This window comes from Melanerpes formicivorus, unplaced genomic scaffold (genome assembly GCF_026170545.1).
Source record: "Melanerpes formicivorus ecotype bairdi unplaced genomic scaffold, bMelFor1.0.p_v2 SCAF_38, whole genome shotgun sequence".
In the NCBI taxonomy this organism is placed as follows: Eukaryota; Metazoa; Chordata; class Aves; order Piciformes; family Picidae; genus Melanerpes; species Melanerpes formicivorus.
This window is the reverse complement of record NW_027142390.1, coordinates 5,949,257-5,965,358: the sequence shown is the minus strand read 5'-3', so window position 1 is coordinate 5,965,358 and position 16,102 is coordinate 5,949,257. Positions and strand designations below refer to the sequence as shown.

Below are 16,102 nucleotides of genomic sequence, written 5' to 3'. Positions count from 1 at the left end.
CAGTAGCTGACTCTCAAGTTGGTGCCCACACTGGACCAGTGTCTGCATCAGGCCTTGTGGGCTGCAGCTGAGACTGATAAGTGCTCTTTTGTAGCACTGATTCCCACTCCCTCTGCAGAGAGGCTGCTGTCTCCTGTCCCTTCTGCCAGTACTCCCTACATGGTTTTTGCTTTTGCATTGTTTGTCCCTCTATAAATGGCAGCAACATCTACCCTCACATCTCTGCATTCTTTTCAGAGGAGAGACATCCATGAGGAACTGCTGAAGAGCCAAAAGGTCTTCTCTGAGAAGCTGAACCACCTGAGCCGCCGCCTGGCTTGGATAAACGTCACCATTTATTCAAAGGTGGGCAGGAGCATAACCTGAGCAGCTCAGAGGAGACTGAGCAAATGTGCCCCTCTGTGCTGCCTGGCTCACATGTCACAGGTGTCATTTTCCCTGGTATGGGAGCAATGCCAATGATCTTTGGGGCTTGTTTTTCCTTCCTTGTGCATCAATGACTGCTTCCTAGGCCTGGACCCCGTCCTGTCCCAGACTTCACAGTATCACCAAGATTGGAAGAGACCTCAAAGATCATTGAGTCCAACCTGTCACCACAGACCTCATGACTAGACCATGGCACCAAGTGCCACATCCAATCCCCTCTTGAACACCTTCAGGGATGACTTGATCCCATAGTGTTGGCCCAGACTGTTCTGAGCTTTCTCTTGAAATATCAGGCCTCTGTACCACAGACAGAAGGTGCAGTTCAGAGGATGATTCAGTTATCAGGGCATGTCTAGAGGGTAGAGGCTACTGAGAACCATTTCCCTGATCTGTGCTGTGCTACACAGGAAGGTCTCACTAGTGCTGCTCTTCCTGAAACCTGCAGGATCCAAACCTAGAGGCTTTTTTCAGGTGTTGTCTACTTCTTCACTTGGTTCCCATGTAGACAGAGTGCATGCTGAGTTTAGTAATGCAGTGAATTGTTATTGCACAAGTTGTTCCTTTTTCTCTGCATCACAGCAACATGCTTCAGAAAAGCCACTAAGCAGCTGACTTGTCTGCACATCTGACTTCAATTTTTTTCTTAATTAGAAGTGCTACTCTTCCCCATCTATTTTAATATAAATTGCTGTTGCTTAAGATAGCTCTTGGCATTATTGCAGGATATGAAGTAGTATTTCACAGAGTTGTTCAGGTTGGAAGGGACCTTTAAAGGTCATCTAGCCCAATTTCCTCTTTCTGTGGCTTTGTTGGTGCTGATTTTTATAGCTTAAAGTTCTGTAGATGCCCTTAAATGTCCTGGTTTTAATTTGGGACACCCTGAGTTCTGCAGTGAGAAGCGAGAGGCCAATGTTCCTCTGGTTGAATGGCTGGCAGAATCCAAAAGGCTGTGGCCACCTATTGCAGAGATCCAAGCTGGTTTGAGCTTTCAGCCTGTTCCCATTCAGTTCTCACAGAGGAGCAGCTTTCTTTGCAGCAGATTTATGCTGGGTTTGCCAGTGTCTGTTTTCCTTCAGCCCAGATAATTGGAATAAAAACTGGCTCTCTTTTTTTGTGATCAGGCCTGTGTGGTCAGATATGCTCTACTAAGGAGGAGTTCTTGGAGGGCTTCAAGACTCAGTGGGACAAAGCCATAGCTGATCTGATGTCACATTGGTGATGGTTATGCTCTGAGCCTGAAGTTGCTGTAGAAATCTCTGACTGTTCTTTCCACCTGATGCTTCTCTGGCTCTATGATAAGACCAAATGGCACCGATCTGGTTAACAAACTTAGAGCAGCGTTCTGAGGAACATCTCAGAGGTGGAGATGTTTCTAATTGTCATGATGGTTATTGTGTTTCTCCAAATTGAAGCTGGGTGAAATTGAATGGGACTTGTGTGCTCTCTGGCCAGGAGAAGATGCAGGACATATATTGGCTGCTGCGAGTGTGCATCCGCACCATCGAGCACGGCGACAGGACAGGCTCCCTTTTTGCTTTCATGCCAGAGTTCTACCTCAGTGTGGCTATGAACAGCTACAGTGCACTCAAGAACTACTTCAGCCCTGTAAACAGCATGGAGGAACTTCCAGGTAAGGCACTGGGGAAGCCTTGCTGATTCCACAGCAAGCTACATCCTTATGATAAAGTAGCAGTAGCCTGGGCATCATCTCTCCTGTGTCCTTTGCTGGTTGTGATGTGTTACACCAGTATGTTGTCTGTGTGGTGTGGGGCAGGTGCTGAGTGCTGTCCCTTGAGCAGGTACCACTGGTGAGCCCTGGCTGTTGCTGAGCTTGGGCAGGGAGCCCAGTCCTTGCCCGAAGCTGTCACAGTGTTGGCTATAGTGAAAAGTGCTGGCAGCTATGGACTTTGTTTCCAAAGAGGTACCAGGAATGCTGGAAGGTGTGACTGCCCCAGCAGTGTGTGCTACTGCCTGCTGATTTCTGGGTGGAGTGAGGTGTGTCAGGAATGCAGGAATTGGGACTGCTTTCGAATTCCCCTGGGTTTTAGAGAGATGACCTCCTGCTTGATTCCAAGAGTCTTTATATAGATTTTCTCTGTGCACGTTCTGTGCTTCTCCTGGCTAGCTCTTAGCTAACTGAGCTCTTAGTTATGTGCTTTCCAGGGCCTGCAAAGGTAAGAAGAGCTGCTGTTCTCACCAACAAGGCACAACTAAAGTGTTCACATTTTATTGAGAGCTGTGCCTGCTCTTCAGGTAGCAGCAGAATTGAATGGAAGCAGATTTCTTCAGGAGCTGTAGGCTAGACATGGCTTTTCTGCATGGATCTAAGGTGTTGTGTGTTGCTCAGGATCTTCTGCACCAGGCATCTCTGGTTTCCTCTTTCCCTGAGTAACTCTTTCAGGCTCTGAGGTGAGAGGCTCTGCTGGAGGTGAATGTGCTTTCCAGCAGTCTGTTGTGACAACTAGACACACCACAAAGCTGTTGCTGGCTGTAGCAGGAAGGAATTCTATGGCCTATGCCATGTCCAGAGGAATGCTGGGACCACAGGGCTGCCCATCAGGCTGTTGGCATGACCCCTGCTCCCTCCTTGTCTTTGCAGGCTACGAAGAGACTCTGATGCGCCTCGCTGCCATCCTGGCCAAGCATTTTGCTGACTCAAGGATCGTGGGCACAGGTAATGCTGCTTTGAGGTGATAATGGTGCAGGTCTGGCCAGTCCCACTGCCAGTGGCTCACCACACTGCGGCTGGGAATCTATCTGCTGAATCTGTTGAGTGCTCTGTGCCTTTGCATACAGAGGAAGGCTGGGCACTGCCCTTGCCTGGTGTGTTCTGCTTATGCCAGGGCCAGATGCATACTCTTCTGAGAGCAGGACTCACGTCCCAGCTGCTTGCATGTCCAGTCCGGGGTTACACCTTACCTGTCTGAGCATAGACACATTCTCCACACTGGCTGGGATAGTGTGCCTCTCTAATTGAGAGTCAGTCCCTGGCAGCCTCTGGTGTGCAGGTGCCCCCAGCTATGCTGTGTGTCCTTGAGTGCCTGGCCTCAACCCTTCTCGTTCCTCCCCAGACATCCGGGACTCCCTGATGCAGGCGCTGGCCAGCTACGTCTGCTACCCGCACTCGCTGCGTGCTGTAGAGAGGATCCCAGAAGAGCAGTAAGTGCTGCCCTGCCTGTTCCCAGGGAGCTGGGGCAGGGCTGGGGTGGTGGCAAGGCTGGGTGGGCCTTGCCAGGTGGGGTGCCAGGCACCACTGAGGGTCCAGAAGCTGCATCAGGGTGCTGGAGTTGATTTGGGAGCTTTCTATCATCCTTACACCAGTGGCTTTGCTCTGCCTCAGCTCCATCAGTCCTGCTGTGTGTCCTATTTGATCCCCTATCCCTAAACCCTTTGGGCTGAGCCACATCCTTGTCTGGCAGGCGGATCTCCATGATGAAGAACCTCCTGGCTCCCTATGAGCAGCGACCCTGGGCACAGACCAACTGGATTCTTGTCAGGCTCTGGCGGGTGAGCATCCTGCATCCCTGCCTCTCTCAGCATCTGAGGCTGGTTGGACACTGAGCATTCCACTTTCCCATAGTAGCAAAACCCAATTGTTTTCCAGCCTCTAAGATCTTTCCTTATCTCTTTTTTCCAGGGCTGTGGCTTTGGGTACAGATACACACGGCTTCCACACCTGCTGAAGACCAAGCCTGAGGATGCCAGCCTTCCCAGCCTGCAGAGTGAGTGGGGCAGGGAATGGGCACTTGGGATGATGAGGAACTACTGGCCTCTTCCCTACTATGGGCCAGACCATCTAGTGAGATGGCTGCTGAAGTAGGGGGATCCTGGCCAAGTATCTAGACCTTATCTTTGCAGCAAACATTTCCTTTTCTGGACATCCCCAGCCTCTCTGCACTGGCTGGTGACTCTCTTGGGTGCTGGGTTAGGTCCATCGAGGGGAGGGGTTCTGCTCTTCAAGGGAAAGAGGCCTGAGGCTGCATTCTTAGTCAGAGCTTCACCCCAAAATTTGAGCCTGGGAGAGTGCTCTCTGATGTCTGTGGTGAGCTGCTGCTGTGGGGTGGAGTTGGCAGGGGTGCCAAGCAGTGAGAGGGAGTGGGCACCCAAGGAGGCAGGGCACTGGAGAAGCTTGCAAGCAGAGGGTGTTTTAACCAGGCATCTCTCTTGGAGCCTGGTAGAGCCTGTCCTGCCTTTCATTCTCTGCACTGTAATAGAACCAAGGGATTCCTCAGCTCTGTTGTGTCTGAGAAGGACACGTGGAGGACAGGTTACTTTTCTTGAGCTGAAGAACGTGTCCCCAGCTTCACCCTTGCAGAGTTTAGGTCTGTCTGAGTACAGTCCTGACCCCTCTGTCCTGTGCATAAGGCTTTGTGCCAGACCTTGCTCCTGAAGAGCTGCACAGGGATGGGGACAGAGGGTGTTGCAGCCTGACATGAGCAGGCAGCATGTGGAGGTGTGCTCTGAGCCCTGACTGGTGTTGGTGTCTGTGTTAACAGCACTTTTGTTCTCTTTCTCTCTACTGCCTGTGGGTGCCCAGGAGATCTCTCTATTGCTAGTTTCCAGAGTAAGTTTGTTGTGTGACCCCCTCTTGTCTGGTGAAGTAGATTTAGAGAGCTCCCTCCTTCCCCTCTTCTGTCTAGAGAGACCCTTCTTTAGGGGGCAGAGGGCTTCACACAGTGATGGTTTTTTCTCAGTTACATCCCTGGGAGATTCCAGGCAGGTGAGTGCCCACATGGCAGTCACTGAGGCTGTGCCATGGAACCACTCTCTTGCACCAGGTTTATCAGAGCTCCCTCTGGGTTCAGAGCTCTGCTGCAGGCTGTGCCAGCCTTGTGTTCCTCTCATCCTTGGAGGGAAATGGGGAAGCCCTGGTACACATGAAGGAGGAACCTCTCATCCTCCTAATGCACAAACAGGCCATAGAGTGGCTGCCACCAATCCCACAGGGTTGTGACCAAGCACCCTGCATTCCAGGGAGCTCTGGGGCAGGAGCAGAGCTCCTCAGCTTTTGAGGCCTTCCTGTCTGCTGGTGGCTCCGCACAGTCTGAGCCTGGAGTGGGCTGGGCTGGCTGCTGGGGATTTGCTCCTGGGGTTGCTATTTTAAGTTACAGCCAAATCAATAATGAATGTTGATTTAATTGAAGAGGGACAGGGGACTCAGAGGTATCCTTGAGATGCTGCCCAGGGAAGGAGTAGGTGACTCTCCTGCCACCTTCCCACCCATCACTTGTCACCTTGTTGCAGTTTAAGTACTGAGGGGGACAAAGAGCAAACTGCTGAGCTGAAGGAAATCCCTGTTTGTCTGGGTCTGCTTCTGCAGGCCAGTCTGAAGGGAGTGTGGTCAAAAGCCTCCTCTCTGGTGCTGCAGGCTTGTCCCTTTTTGGGAATGCACCTCGCAATAATCCATGGTAGAGCACAGACCACCTGGTCTCCTACTCTGCCTCTTACTTGTGCTCACTGGTGGTGAGCAACAAGCTGGCTGCCTGGGTTTGCCCAGGGAGGGGAAAAGGCTCAGAAAGGCCACATGTGTTCCTGCTTGCTCCCTGAGTTGTTTCTTAGCCCTCCTGGCACCAAACAGCTCTGCAGCTTGGCTTCTGAATGCAGATGAGGGCTGTGTTCAGAGGTGGGGGCAGTTCTGGTCGGTGGCTGCTGTAGGAACTTGTTTTGCTTTCATCACGGTTTGTAGGCAAGGCTGGGTGCTGTTATGGCACGCACATGGTGAGCAGCAGCGGTGGCCCTGTGCCAGGCCTAGCCTTGTCTTGCTTTTATTGAGCTGCAGGGTGGCTTCAGGTTGCAGTGCAGAGCTCCACTGCCCTAGGCCTTCTGCCCACACATCCATCAAGCGGTGGTGGTTAGGTGGATGGCACCATGAGATCATCTAGCTGAGCTGTTGTGCAATGTGGGCCAGAGAATTCACCCATGGCCCCTTTCCAAATCCAGCAAATTATCTGAGCTCAAGAGGTCTTTCAGGGAGAAATCCTGTCTTGATCTGACAACACTAAAAGCATCAGCTGGTTGCAGTTGAACTGTCCAAGCCCTTCTGATGGTGGTTGCTCACCCTCAGAATTAAATCCCTCACTTGTTCTGATGGGAATGTACCTAACCTCATCTTGTGTCCTCTACTGCTGCTCTGCCTTTCTCTGCTAGGTCAAACTCTGTGCATTACAGTATTTTATTCTTCAAAAGTGCTTGTGTGCTAGAGTAAACTCACTTCTTGGTCCCTTTTAATGGTGAAAAGAAAGAGCAGCCTCTGTATCATCTTCAAAGAGGGGGTTGCTTTTCTGTGAGTCCTGGTGTTCACCCTTCCTATGTTTTTAGCAGCTCTAGAGATTCTAGTGTCATGCTGACTGGAATGCCTCCTTCATCTGCTGATCATGGAGCCAAAACTTGCATCAGCCTCTTGGCCAGCACTTTGCTTTGGAGGAATGTGCAAGTCCCAGGCCCATACTGGGGTGTCCTGGTGCCTTGCACTCAACCTTGTTGATCTCTCCTCCCCTGGATGCCTCTTCCCCCTGCCTCACCCTGCAATGTTCCCATTGGTCAAACATCTCTGAGCAGACACAGTTTGCTGGTGACATTGATCACTGCATCCCCAGCTTCCCTCTTTCAATGCTGTTTGATCACCACTGGGCAGCAGCTGTTGCACATCCATCTACACGTGGATCCTCTAATGAGATGAGTGTTGGGTGGAGCTGCTTTGCTTCTCAGCCTGGTCCATTCCAGACTATCCTTCCCTGTGCTCCAGCTCTGCTGTAAAAGCTGCAGCCTCCAAAGCCCCTCTTGGGCTGCTGACCAAGAAATCTCAGAAACCGCCCTGTTAGAAATCTTCCTGGCTCATTAGCAGACTAGAAACTACATCATTATCTTCCAGTGAGGAAAGTACATGACCCTACTTCTTCACAATTATCTAGAGGAAACACTTACTGAAGGTGCTTCTGCTTTACAGTTATCTGGTAGGAGCACTTATTGAAGGCTTCCACGGTGTCTGCTTTATGAATTTTTAACTCCCTGTGAGTGTGCCTCTGCTGCTGTTAGACTTTCCCCCATTACTATTTGCTTTTAATCATTACTAGATTTTTTTTCCCTGTTGTTGAAGAAACTTGGCACGTAGCATACTCTGCCATGGGTGTTGCTTTTATGTCTCTTCCCTCTGTCCCCCCTCTTCTCCTTGTTTTCACCAACCGCTGCCCGTGTTTGGTTGTATTCGCTTTACCTTTTGCGTTTTAACTGAGCGTCTTCACTTCATCCTGCTCTGAGTGAACCTTTCAACCCAAGTGCTTGCTGTAGCACTGGGGCTTTCTGGCTGCCTAATAATCTCCCTAAAGGCCTCTGTGTTTTTATTCATTGCTTCCCACCCACCTAGACCCACCCCTCTGACTGTTCTGCTTATGGCGGGGCAGTTTCTGTTGTGGAAACATCGGATGTAACTGTAGCCGCTTGGGGCCTTGCTCTGTTGCCCACATTAAATGTGTTTGAGGTCGTCATTTCTGGCCTTGGAAAACCACTGATCTCTGTTCCAATGACTGAGCTTTATCTGTCAGGATGAAGGCTAAGCCAAGATTGAGTGGCTTTTGCATTAGGGAGTTACAAGTTGTAGAAGCTGTAATGACACGCTGTGCCAGGATCAAGAAAATTACCATCTCAGAGAGTATTCACAGCCTCCCTGTGAAGTGAGGTCCCTGCTGGAGGTGGCAAGTAGCAGGGCTGTGTTGTTAACCAGGAGGCAGGTCCCAGTGGTAACTGGGACACGAAGGAGGTGGATGGAATTGCCTCAGCAAAGGTGATCATCTTGCAAATGAAGGTGAACACAACATCAGGGCTAGGTTTCTGAATACCATTAATGACTGCCCTGAGAAGAACCTCTTCTGGGAGCTCCTGTAAGGGACAGAGCTGCTTTTGTTGTATTTTAGGGCTGGTTCCTTATGCTGTTTTCAAAATCCTCTTGGGAGCAGCAAAAGCCTAGGGGGTCCTCTCTTCCCCCAGAGGTTTAGCTTAAAAACCTCAAAAGAATGTACATAACTGTGGAGAAGTTTGACCAGGGGCACCACTTTTGAATGCTTTTGGAAAGGGACACAGTCTTTGCCAGCAGCAGGGATGGCATTTAGGAACCTAGAATTGGAGGTTTGGAGCAAATTCATAGCACTTATTGGAAAAAGAGCATGAGGAAGTAGTCATTGGCTAAAAGTCAGGATAGAGCAAGTTATTACAAGCATAAGACTATCCTTCAAACAGCCAAAGCTGCCTTCAAATGAGGGAGGCTTTGGCTGGGCAGTTCATGTTGAGATCCATCCTGACTTGAAGTGTTGGTAAAAGAGGCTTTGGCAGCAGCCCAGCAGGACAGCCCTCAGAGCTCATCCTTGCCTAGAGCTGCTTCAGAGCTAATGGGTCAGCAGTTTCAATAAAAAGCACGTTTTACACGTTGAGAGGAGGTAGTGGGGGGAGATAAGACAGAAGCTGAACCCTGTGAACAGCCCTGCCCAGTTCTGAGTGACTGGCAGAGAAAAGCTGGGGGGGTTGGCATTGCCAGGTGTAGAGCAGTGAATGCAAAGGGAAAATGAGATTTTAAATCAGTAGGCTGTGAGGTAAGCATGGCCTTTAGAGAGAGGATTGCAGGGTGGGCTCAGGACCTGTCTGTGCACCCTTCTGAGAAAAGAGCCCTGGTATTTCAAGTCTGACCTCCCCAGGGCCAAACAAAGGGGTGGCACCTTTCCTTGAGCTGCTGAAGACACCCTCCTACCACCACCTGTCTCTCAGCTGTAGCAAGAGCTCTCACCTGTCTCCTGTTCAAGCTGGCATCCTACAAAATGCCTTTTTAGACCCTTGTTTCCTATCCAGGTGTGGTATGTGGGGTTGTTCTATCCCAGATGCAGGTTTGTATCCTTCTTGTTGAGGACTAGGGGGAAAAAAAATCTGATCATGCTGAAGTTCCTGAGGCTGGCTCTAGCACACCAGACAAAGCCTGTTTGTTGTCATCCCCAAATTGGTAAGGGTGTGCTGTGCCCCATTGACCATTGCTGACAGAGAAGACAGCGAGTGTGGACTCCTGGGCTTCTCCACTTGTGCCTTGCAACCAGCAAATTCATGAAGATCTTGAGCTGGAATTCCTGTAAAAGGGTTATGCTTGAACTGTCACCCTGCTGTAATCTCCTGGCAAACAGCAGCTTGGTGCCCAGTCAGAGGAGCAAATTACACAGCAGCAATTATGAAGAAAGGATAACAGAACAAAACCAAACCACTTTGTGCCTTGGTGCAGATCTGCTGCATGCTTATGGTCTGGGTGCTGAGTGCACTTCTGATTCCACCTCTCCAAATCAAATCTGGGAGAGCTGGCAAGGCTCAGGGAGGGATGGCCAACAGGACAGAGACATGACAGTTTCTGTGTGAGAAACTGCACAGGCTGGAGCTGTTCCTGTTGGAAAGGCTATCATAAAGGTCTGAAATCATGGCTAGCTGTAAGAGGTGACTGAAGAGAAGCATCTTGCTGTCTCTCCCACCTGGAGGGGGTTGCAGAGAATAAGTATTGTCAAATAAAGCAAATAGGAGCCAAGCTCTTATCCAGATTCCTCTTACCACACAGCTGAGCTTTGAAATGCTGCTCCAGCACACCTTCAGTGCTGAAGACTTACACAGTTTCAGGGGACCCTGGGCAAGAAATCCACAAAGGATGTCTGGCTTGGGCAGTCCTTGAGCCATGCGTAGCCAAGGGCTGGGAAAGCACTTGTGGGTAGGAGTACATCATCAAAGATGTTTGCTGTGATGAAATCCTTCCTGAAGATGTGCTTTTAGGCAGGATCAAAGCTAGCGTGCTGGCCTGCCTGGAGTGCTTATGCACTGAGACATCAGCACTCGTCCTCCAGCAGCAGCTGCTCATTGTACTTGCTAGTGGGTATTTACAGGATGATTTGTCCTGTTCCCATTGGAGCTGATGGTGTCCTGCCACCCCTCTCTGGCTTTGCTAGTTCCAGCTTGCAACATGCCTGTAGTTGTGCCTCGCTCCTCAGTCCCTAGGGATGTGATGTTTCCTTTGCCCATGCTAGGCTTTCAAGCAGGCTGCCACCCCTTCTGCAAGCCCTTCTGCAGTCACAGCACAGCTTGTTCCTCTGGGCACCACAGTGCTGGTGCTGACAGAGTTTTCGCTGGCTCCTACCGATAGCTTTTAGTAGAAGGAAATGTACTTAGATTGTCTTTGCCCCCTCTATTGGGTAAATCTGCTCAAGTCTCTTCCTCCAAGCCCTGGATTTTAGCCTGTGGTTTGAACTCTGACAGCCCTTCCATCATAGTGTGGAATGCTTTTGTAAGCCTCTCACCGAACAACAGTAGGTCCTTCTGCTGGTGAGAAGCATCCATGCCATTTGTGCCCCTTTCCTTTCCCTGCCTGTCCATGGGGGCTGGTGCCCCATGCAGCCTTGGCTGTGTTTCCCTGCTGCCCCCATCTGTGCTCTTGATAGTGAACAAGATGCCACAACCCCCAGGGATGCATCTGTGCTGGGGCTGAACCTGGCCAGGGGGCACAGACGTCTCTGCCTGAGCCTGTGGGGACAAAGCCAGTCATGGCTCCATGCAGAAGCCTCTCAGGAGTGGAATTTATTAAGTACCTTCCTCCCTGGATGCAGGCAGATGGGCACAGGCAGAGGAGGCCGGGGTGGCTGTGCTGGCTGCAGGCAGCTGCTGCCACACTGGTATCAGGAGCAGTCACTGCTGAGCTGACCCTGGGCTTCTGCAGAGCTGAGTGGGAGGGATGCAGAGCTGCAGGGCAGTGCTTCTTTGCACAGGGACAGCAGTGGGCATGCAGGGCACTTCCCTGGCTAATTCAGGCTGGCATTGCAAAGAACTGCTCGGAGGCCCAACAGGCGAGAGCGCTGCTCAGAATAGTCCTTGCACCCTGCCTCCCAGTGCCCTGCCACCACTGTTTACTGTAAGACACAAGCTAACATTTACCAAGGCCAAGATGGGGCTCCCAGACTGCCTTTGCCCCCCACCCATGGGCACTCTGGGACCAGGCCACTGAAGCTGTCACTGTCTGGTTTCAGAGCCATGTCCCTCCACCTTGCTGCAGCGGCACATGGCAGACCTGCTCCGCAGCGACCGTGACCTGGCCCCCAGCTTCCTCAACAGTGTCCTCAACCAGCTGAACTGGGCTTTCTCTGAGTTCATTGGCATGATCCAGGAGGTGAGTGTACCACCCAGGGCTGTGCCACTGGATGGATGCCCATGTCCTACACACAGGGCTGGGTGTGCGGTGGTTCCCTGGCACGTGTGGGGGCTGAGCTGGGTTGGGAGTTGCAGCCTGCCTTTTGGGAAGGGGCAGCTTGTTTCCACTGGTGCTGCTACAGGGCCCAACAAAGACCTGGAAGGAAGGTCAGAAAAGTTGTAGGAATAGAATAGCACAGCATAGCATAGCATAGCATAGCATAGCATAGAATTAACCAGGTTGGAAAAGACCTTTGAGATCATCAAGTCCAACCTATCGAAGAGAAGAGAGGCAGTTTTACTCTTACCTTCATTTGTACTATAACAAGCCTCTCAGCTGAATTACAGCCTTGGCTCAAAACCCAGCATATCTATTGTTTGTTGTATATTAATCTACATCTCAAAAACCATCCACACAAATGACTGTTCAAGATCTCCCTGCAAGTTCCTCTGTATTTCTTGGTGCACAGAGTTCTTGTGCACCTCCCAACACAGCAGAAGCACCATTTTAGTGCATGCCTAGACTACCATGAGGCTTGAACTCGTCCCCTCTCTCCATCTCCCTTGCCTGGCAGATCCAGCAGGCAGCAGAGCGCCTGGAGAGGAACTTCGTGGACAGCCGGCAGCTGAAGGTGTGCGCCACCTGCTTCGACCTGTCGGTGAGCTTGCTGAGGGTGCTGGAGATGACTGTCACGCTGGCACCGGAGATCTTCCTCGACTGGAGTCGCCCCTCCTCGGAGCTGCTGCTTCGGAGGCTTGCCCAGGTACCGTCCCTCAGCAGGGTGTGAGGCAGCATCCTCTGAAGGGCCTCTGGGGGACCCTCGGCCTGTTCCTCAGGTGTGCTCTGAAGTGGGGGATCCTGCTGCAAACCTGTAGTACTTAGGGCTCCTAGGGAGTCCTAAGGAGGGAGCTGGGGTTGCTTAGCCTGGAGAAGAGGAGACTCAGGGCAGACCTTATTGCTGTCTACAACTACCTGAAGGGAGGTTTTAGCCAGGTGGGGGCTGGTCTCTTCTCCCAGGCAACCAGCACCAGAACAAGAGGACACAGTCTCAAGCTGTGCCAGGGGAGGTTTAGGCTGGGTATTAGGAAAAAGTTCTTCACAGAAAGAGTGATTGGCCATTGGAATGTGCTGCCCAGGGAGGTGGTGGAGTCACCATCACTGGAGGTGTTTAGAAAGAGACTGGATGGGGTGCTTGGTGCCATGGTTTAGTTGATTAGATGGTGTTGGATGATAGGTTGGACTCGATCTCAAAGGTCTTTTCCAATCTGGTCTATTCTATTCTATTCTATTCTATTCTATTCTATTCTATTCTATTCTATTCTAAGCTTCAAAGAAGAGCAACTAATCTGGTGGAGGGCTTTGAACACAAGTCTTATGAGGAACAGCTGGGGGAACTGGGGTTGGTTAGTCTTCAGAAGAAGAGGCTGAGGGGAGACCTCATCACCTTCTATGACTACTTGAAAGGAGGTTGGGGCAAGGTGGGGGTCAGCCTCAAGTTGTGCCGGGGAGATTCAGGTTTGATATTAGGAAAACCTCTCTGCATTCCCTGCACAGCTCTTGAACCAGGTGCTGAACCGGGTGACAGCTGAAAGGAACTTGTTTGACAGAGTGGTCAACCTCCGCCTGCCAGGTGAGTCCTTGCTTCAGCTCTCTGCCCCTCTCCATTGACAACGTGCTGGAGGGGAACTGTGGGGTGGCTTGTACTGAAAGCCAGCACAGAGGTGTGTGAGGTGGCACTCTGGGATATAGTTTAATGGCCATGGTGGTCTTAGATTGAGGGTTTGGGACTCAATAACCTTAGAGGTCCTTTCCAACCAAAATGCTTCTATGATCCTCTGGTCAGACCTCAGGCCTGCCATATCCCTGGCAGGCTGCCCCAGCAGTGCAGTTTTCAGAAGCCATGCAAATCCTCCAGGTAGACATGAGCATTAGACATGAACCTGTAAAGAAGCTCTGTGAAAAAATACCTGGGGATCCTGGTGGACAACAGGATGACCAAGAGCCAGCAACGTGTCCTTGTGGCCAAGACGGCCAGTGGCATCCTGGAGTGCGTCAAGAGGAGTCAAGGGAGGTTATCCTCCCCTTCTGCATTGGCCTTATCTGGAGTATTGTGTCCATTTCTGGGCTTTCTGGTTCAAGAAGGACAAGCAATTGCTTGAGAGGGTACAACAAAGGGCTACAAAGTTGATTAGGGGACTAGAACATCTGATTTTTGAAGAAAGGCTGAGGGACTTGACACTTTTAAGCCTAGAGAAGAGAAAACTGAAGGGGGACATTATCACTCCTTATAAATACTTAAAGGGCCTGTGTCAGGAGGATGGGGCCAGCCCAGTGACAGAGCAAAAGGTAATGGACACAAACTTCAACACAGGAAGTTTCATCTAAGCATAAGGAGGAACTTTCAGGGTGATGGAGCACTGAAATGTGCTTCCCAGAGAGGTGGTGGAGTCTCTGTCTCTGGAGTCATTCAAAACCAGCCTGGACACTGGCCAGGCAGCTGAAGGTGAGCCTGCTCTGTCAGGGGGGTTGGACAAGATCTCCAGAGGCCCCCTTCAACCCCTATACATTCTGGGATTAATGTTCTTCCTCAGCCTCTGTCTAGCCATCACCTCTTGTTCCCTCCAGGATCTCTGCCCTCATGAGGTAGCAAATGCACAGGTCTGGCTGTGTGTGGTGGAAGTGGCAGCTATGCTGTGCTAGGGTGGGGAGACGTATTTTGCTAGTTGCTTATCTGGCACAGGTAAGGTGAGAGCTGTTTGAAAGGCTCAGAGCCCTAGACAGATTGCATTTCAGGTAGCAGACTTTGTTGCCATGCTCTGCATTGAGTAAAGGAGCACTGAACGGCTGGGGGAGCCCATTCCCAGCAACATCAGTGCCCCTCCTGGTGGAGATGACCATGGGCAGCCTGGTAGCAGAGACTGGCTCCACATGCTGTGTTAGGCACATCCTGTATTTCCCATATAGAAGCTGGATTTCCCTGCCTGCTTAGGAGGGCACAGACCACCTTCTCCTGAGGTTTAGAAGAGGCAGGGGCTGAGTCTGGGGTTCCCATTAGTCCTCTGTCCTTAACAAAACCCAGAGACCCACTGGAGGGCCCAAGTCATGATTCCTACCTCCTGGGCTGTGCTGTCACCATGTCTGGAAGCAATGGTGCCACCCTGCTCTGCCTGTGTGGTGGCAGTGGCTCTATCTTTCCCTCTTGCCTCCATAGGGCTGGAGAGTGTGGACCATTACCCAATCCTTGTGGCTGTGACAGGCATCCTGGTCCGGCTGCTCGTGGACACTGATGTTCAGGGGTGAGTGGCTTTTGACTGTCAAAGCACAGAGTTGTTACACATGGCATTGCTTTGGCCACTGACATTGTTTAGCCAGTGCTGTGGAAGGTGTTGCAGGAGTGATGTGAGTGTGTGGGGACCAAAGGAGGTGAGGCAGATGTGCATGGAGTAGGTTAAGAGCTAAGGAGACACATGCCTCTGCAGCAGCTTCATCCCAGTGCTACTGCAGGGTGCTGTGGTGGTGAGAGAAAGTTCAGTTCTCCCTCCCCCACAGAGAAACCCCAGCTAACTCAGTTGGAGAAGCAAAGATGAAATATGAGCTATATTTACAAGCAGGATGAGATGCAGTGGGTATATACACAATATAGACAGAAATACACGGCAAAGAAAGTAATACAGAACAAAACTCCCTCCTCCAGCCAGAGGAGGGTTCCCCCCCTGTACCCCCTCTCTCCCCCTACCTCCCTTTTTCCCCAGAAGGGTTAGAGAGAGAGAAAAGGTGATTATTAAGGAGGAAAATTTCTGTTAGCTCAAAGTGCATGCAAGGATTAGTTTTTTTCCTATCTGTTATCTCTCAAAGTTAGCTCCAGCAGCTGTTGCTCAGAGGCAGAAGCAGACAGGCTGAAAAGACAGAGCAGACTGGAACTGAGACAGAGACTCAAACTGAACTAAAACTTGAAGTTGCATTTTACCTACCTACCAATGAAATTCCTTTAGAATGTCTGAGTGTTTTCAAAACATTCAGCCAGAGTGTTCCAGCAACTGTCCCTTCTCAAAGGCACAGCCTAAAACGGTCACAGGTGCCAAATTCCTTCCTGTGATGCAGAAAAGTCCGGGTGAGAGGCAGCTCTAAGGTGCTGTGCTGTCAGCACATGTGCACCTTCCTCCCCAGGATGGGGTCTGGCACTCTCTCTGGCAGGACAGCTGCTCTCCAAGGCGGTGAACTCCACATGTGCTGACCTAGGCAAAGTGCTGTAACACACAACAATGGATGCAAGGGAGTTTGTTAAAGCTCCTTCACTCTGGACACGTCTTGGGGAGGCACAGGGTTGAGACACATCTTATCCAGCCACTTAAGTGATACTGATTTTTGGATGAAGAGCATCTCCCTGTGTTTATGGTAACCAGCTGTTCAAAGAGGCAGCACTGGGGGAGTAATGTGGCTGGGCAAAGCCACAGCTGATCTACCAGTTTATGTCTCTCTGCTCAG

At 51.0% G+C, this 16,102-nt stretch overlaps 1 protein-coding gene across 4 annotated transcripts in view; it reads left to right on the top strand.

Moving 5' to 3' along the window:
* The window catches only part of RNF123 (ring finger protein 123), a 51,396-nt gene that overhangs the window by 23,145 nt on the left and 12,149 nt on the right, over nt 1-16,102 (top strand). For all 4 annotated transcript variants that reach the window (XM_068158013.1, XM_068158010.1, XM_068158011.1 and 1 more), the window contains exons 26-35: nt 238-345; nt 1,879-2,056; nt 3,026-3,100; nt 3,498-3,585; nt 3,846-3,933; nt 4,064-4,148; nt 11,457-11,596; nt 12,192-12,380; nt 13,172-13,247; nt 14,829-14,913. In XM_068158013.1, coding sequence (XP_068014114.1) covers nt 238-345; nt 1,879-2,056; nt 3,026-3,100; nt 3,498-3,585; nt 3,846-3,933; nt 4,064-4,148; nt 11,457-11,596; nt 12,192-12,380; nt 13,172-13,247; nt 14,829-14,913 — 1,112 coding nt within the window. The remainder of the gene's footprint in view (nt 1-237; nt 346-1,878; nt 2,057-3,025; nt 3,101-3,497; nt 3,586-3,845; nt 3,934-4,063; nt 4,149-11,456; nt 11,597-12,191; nt 12,381-13,171; nt 13,248-14,828; nt 14,914-16,102) is intronic.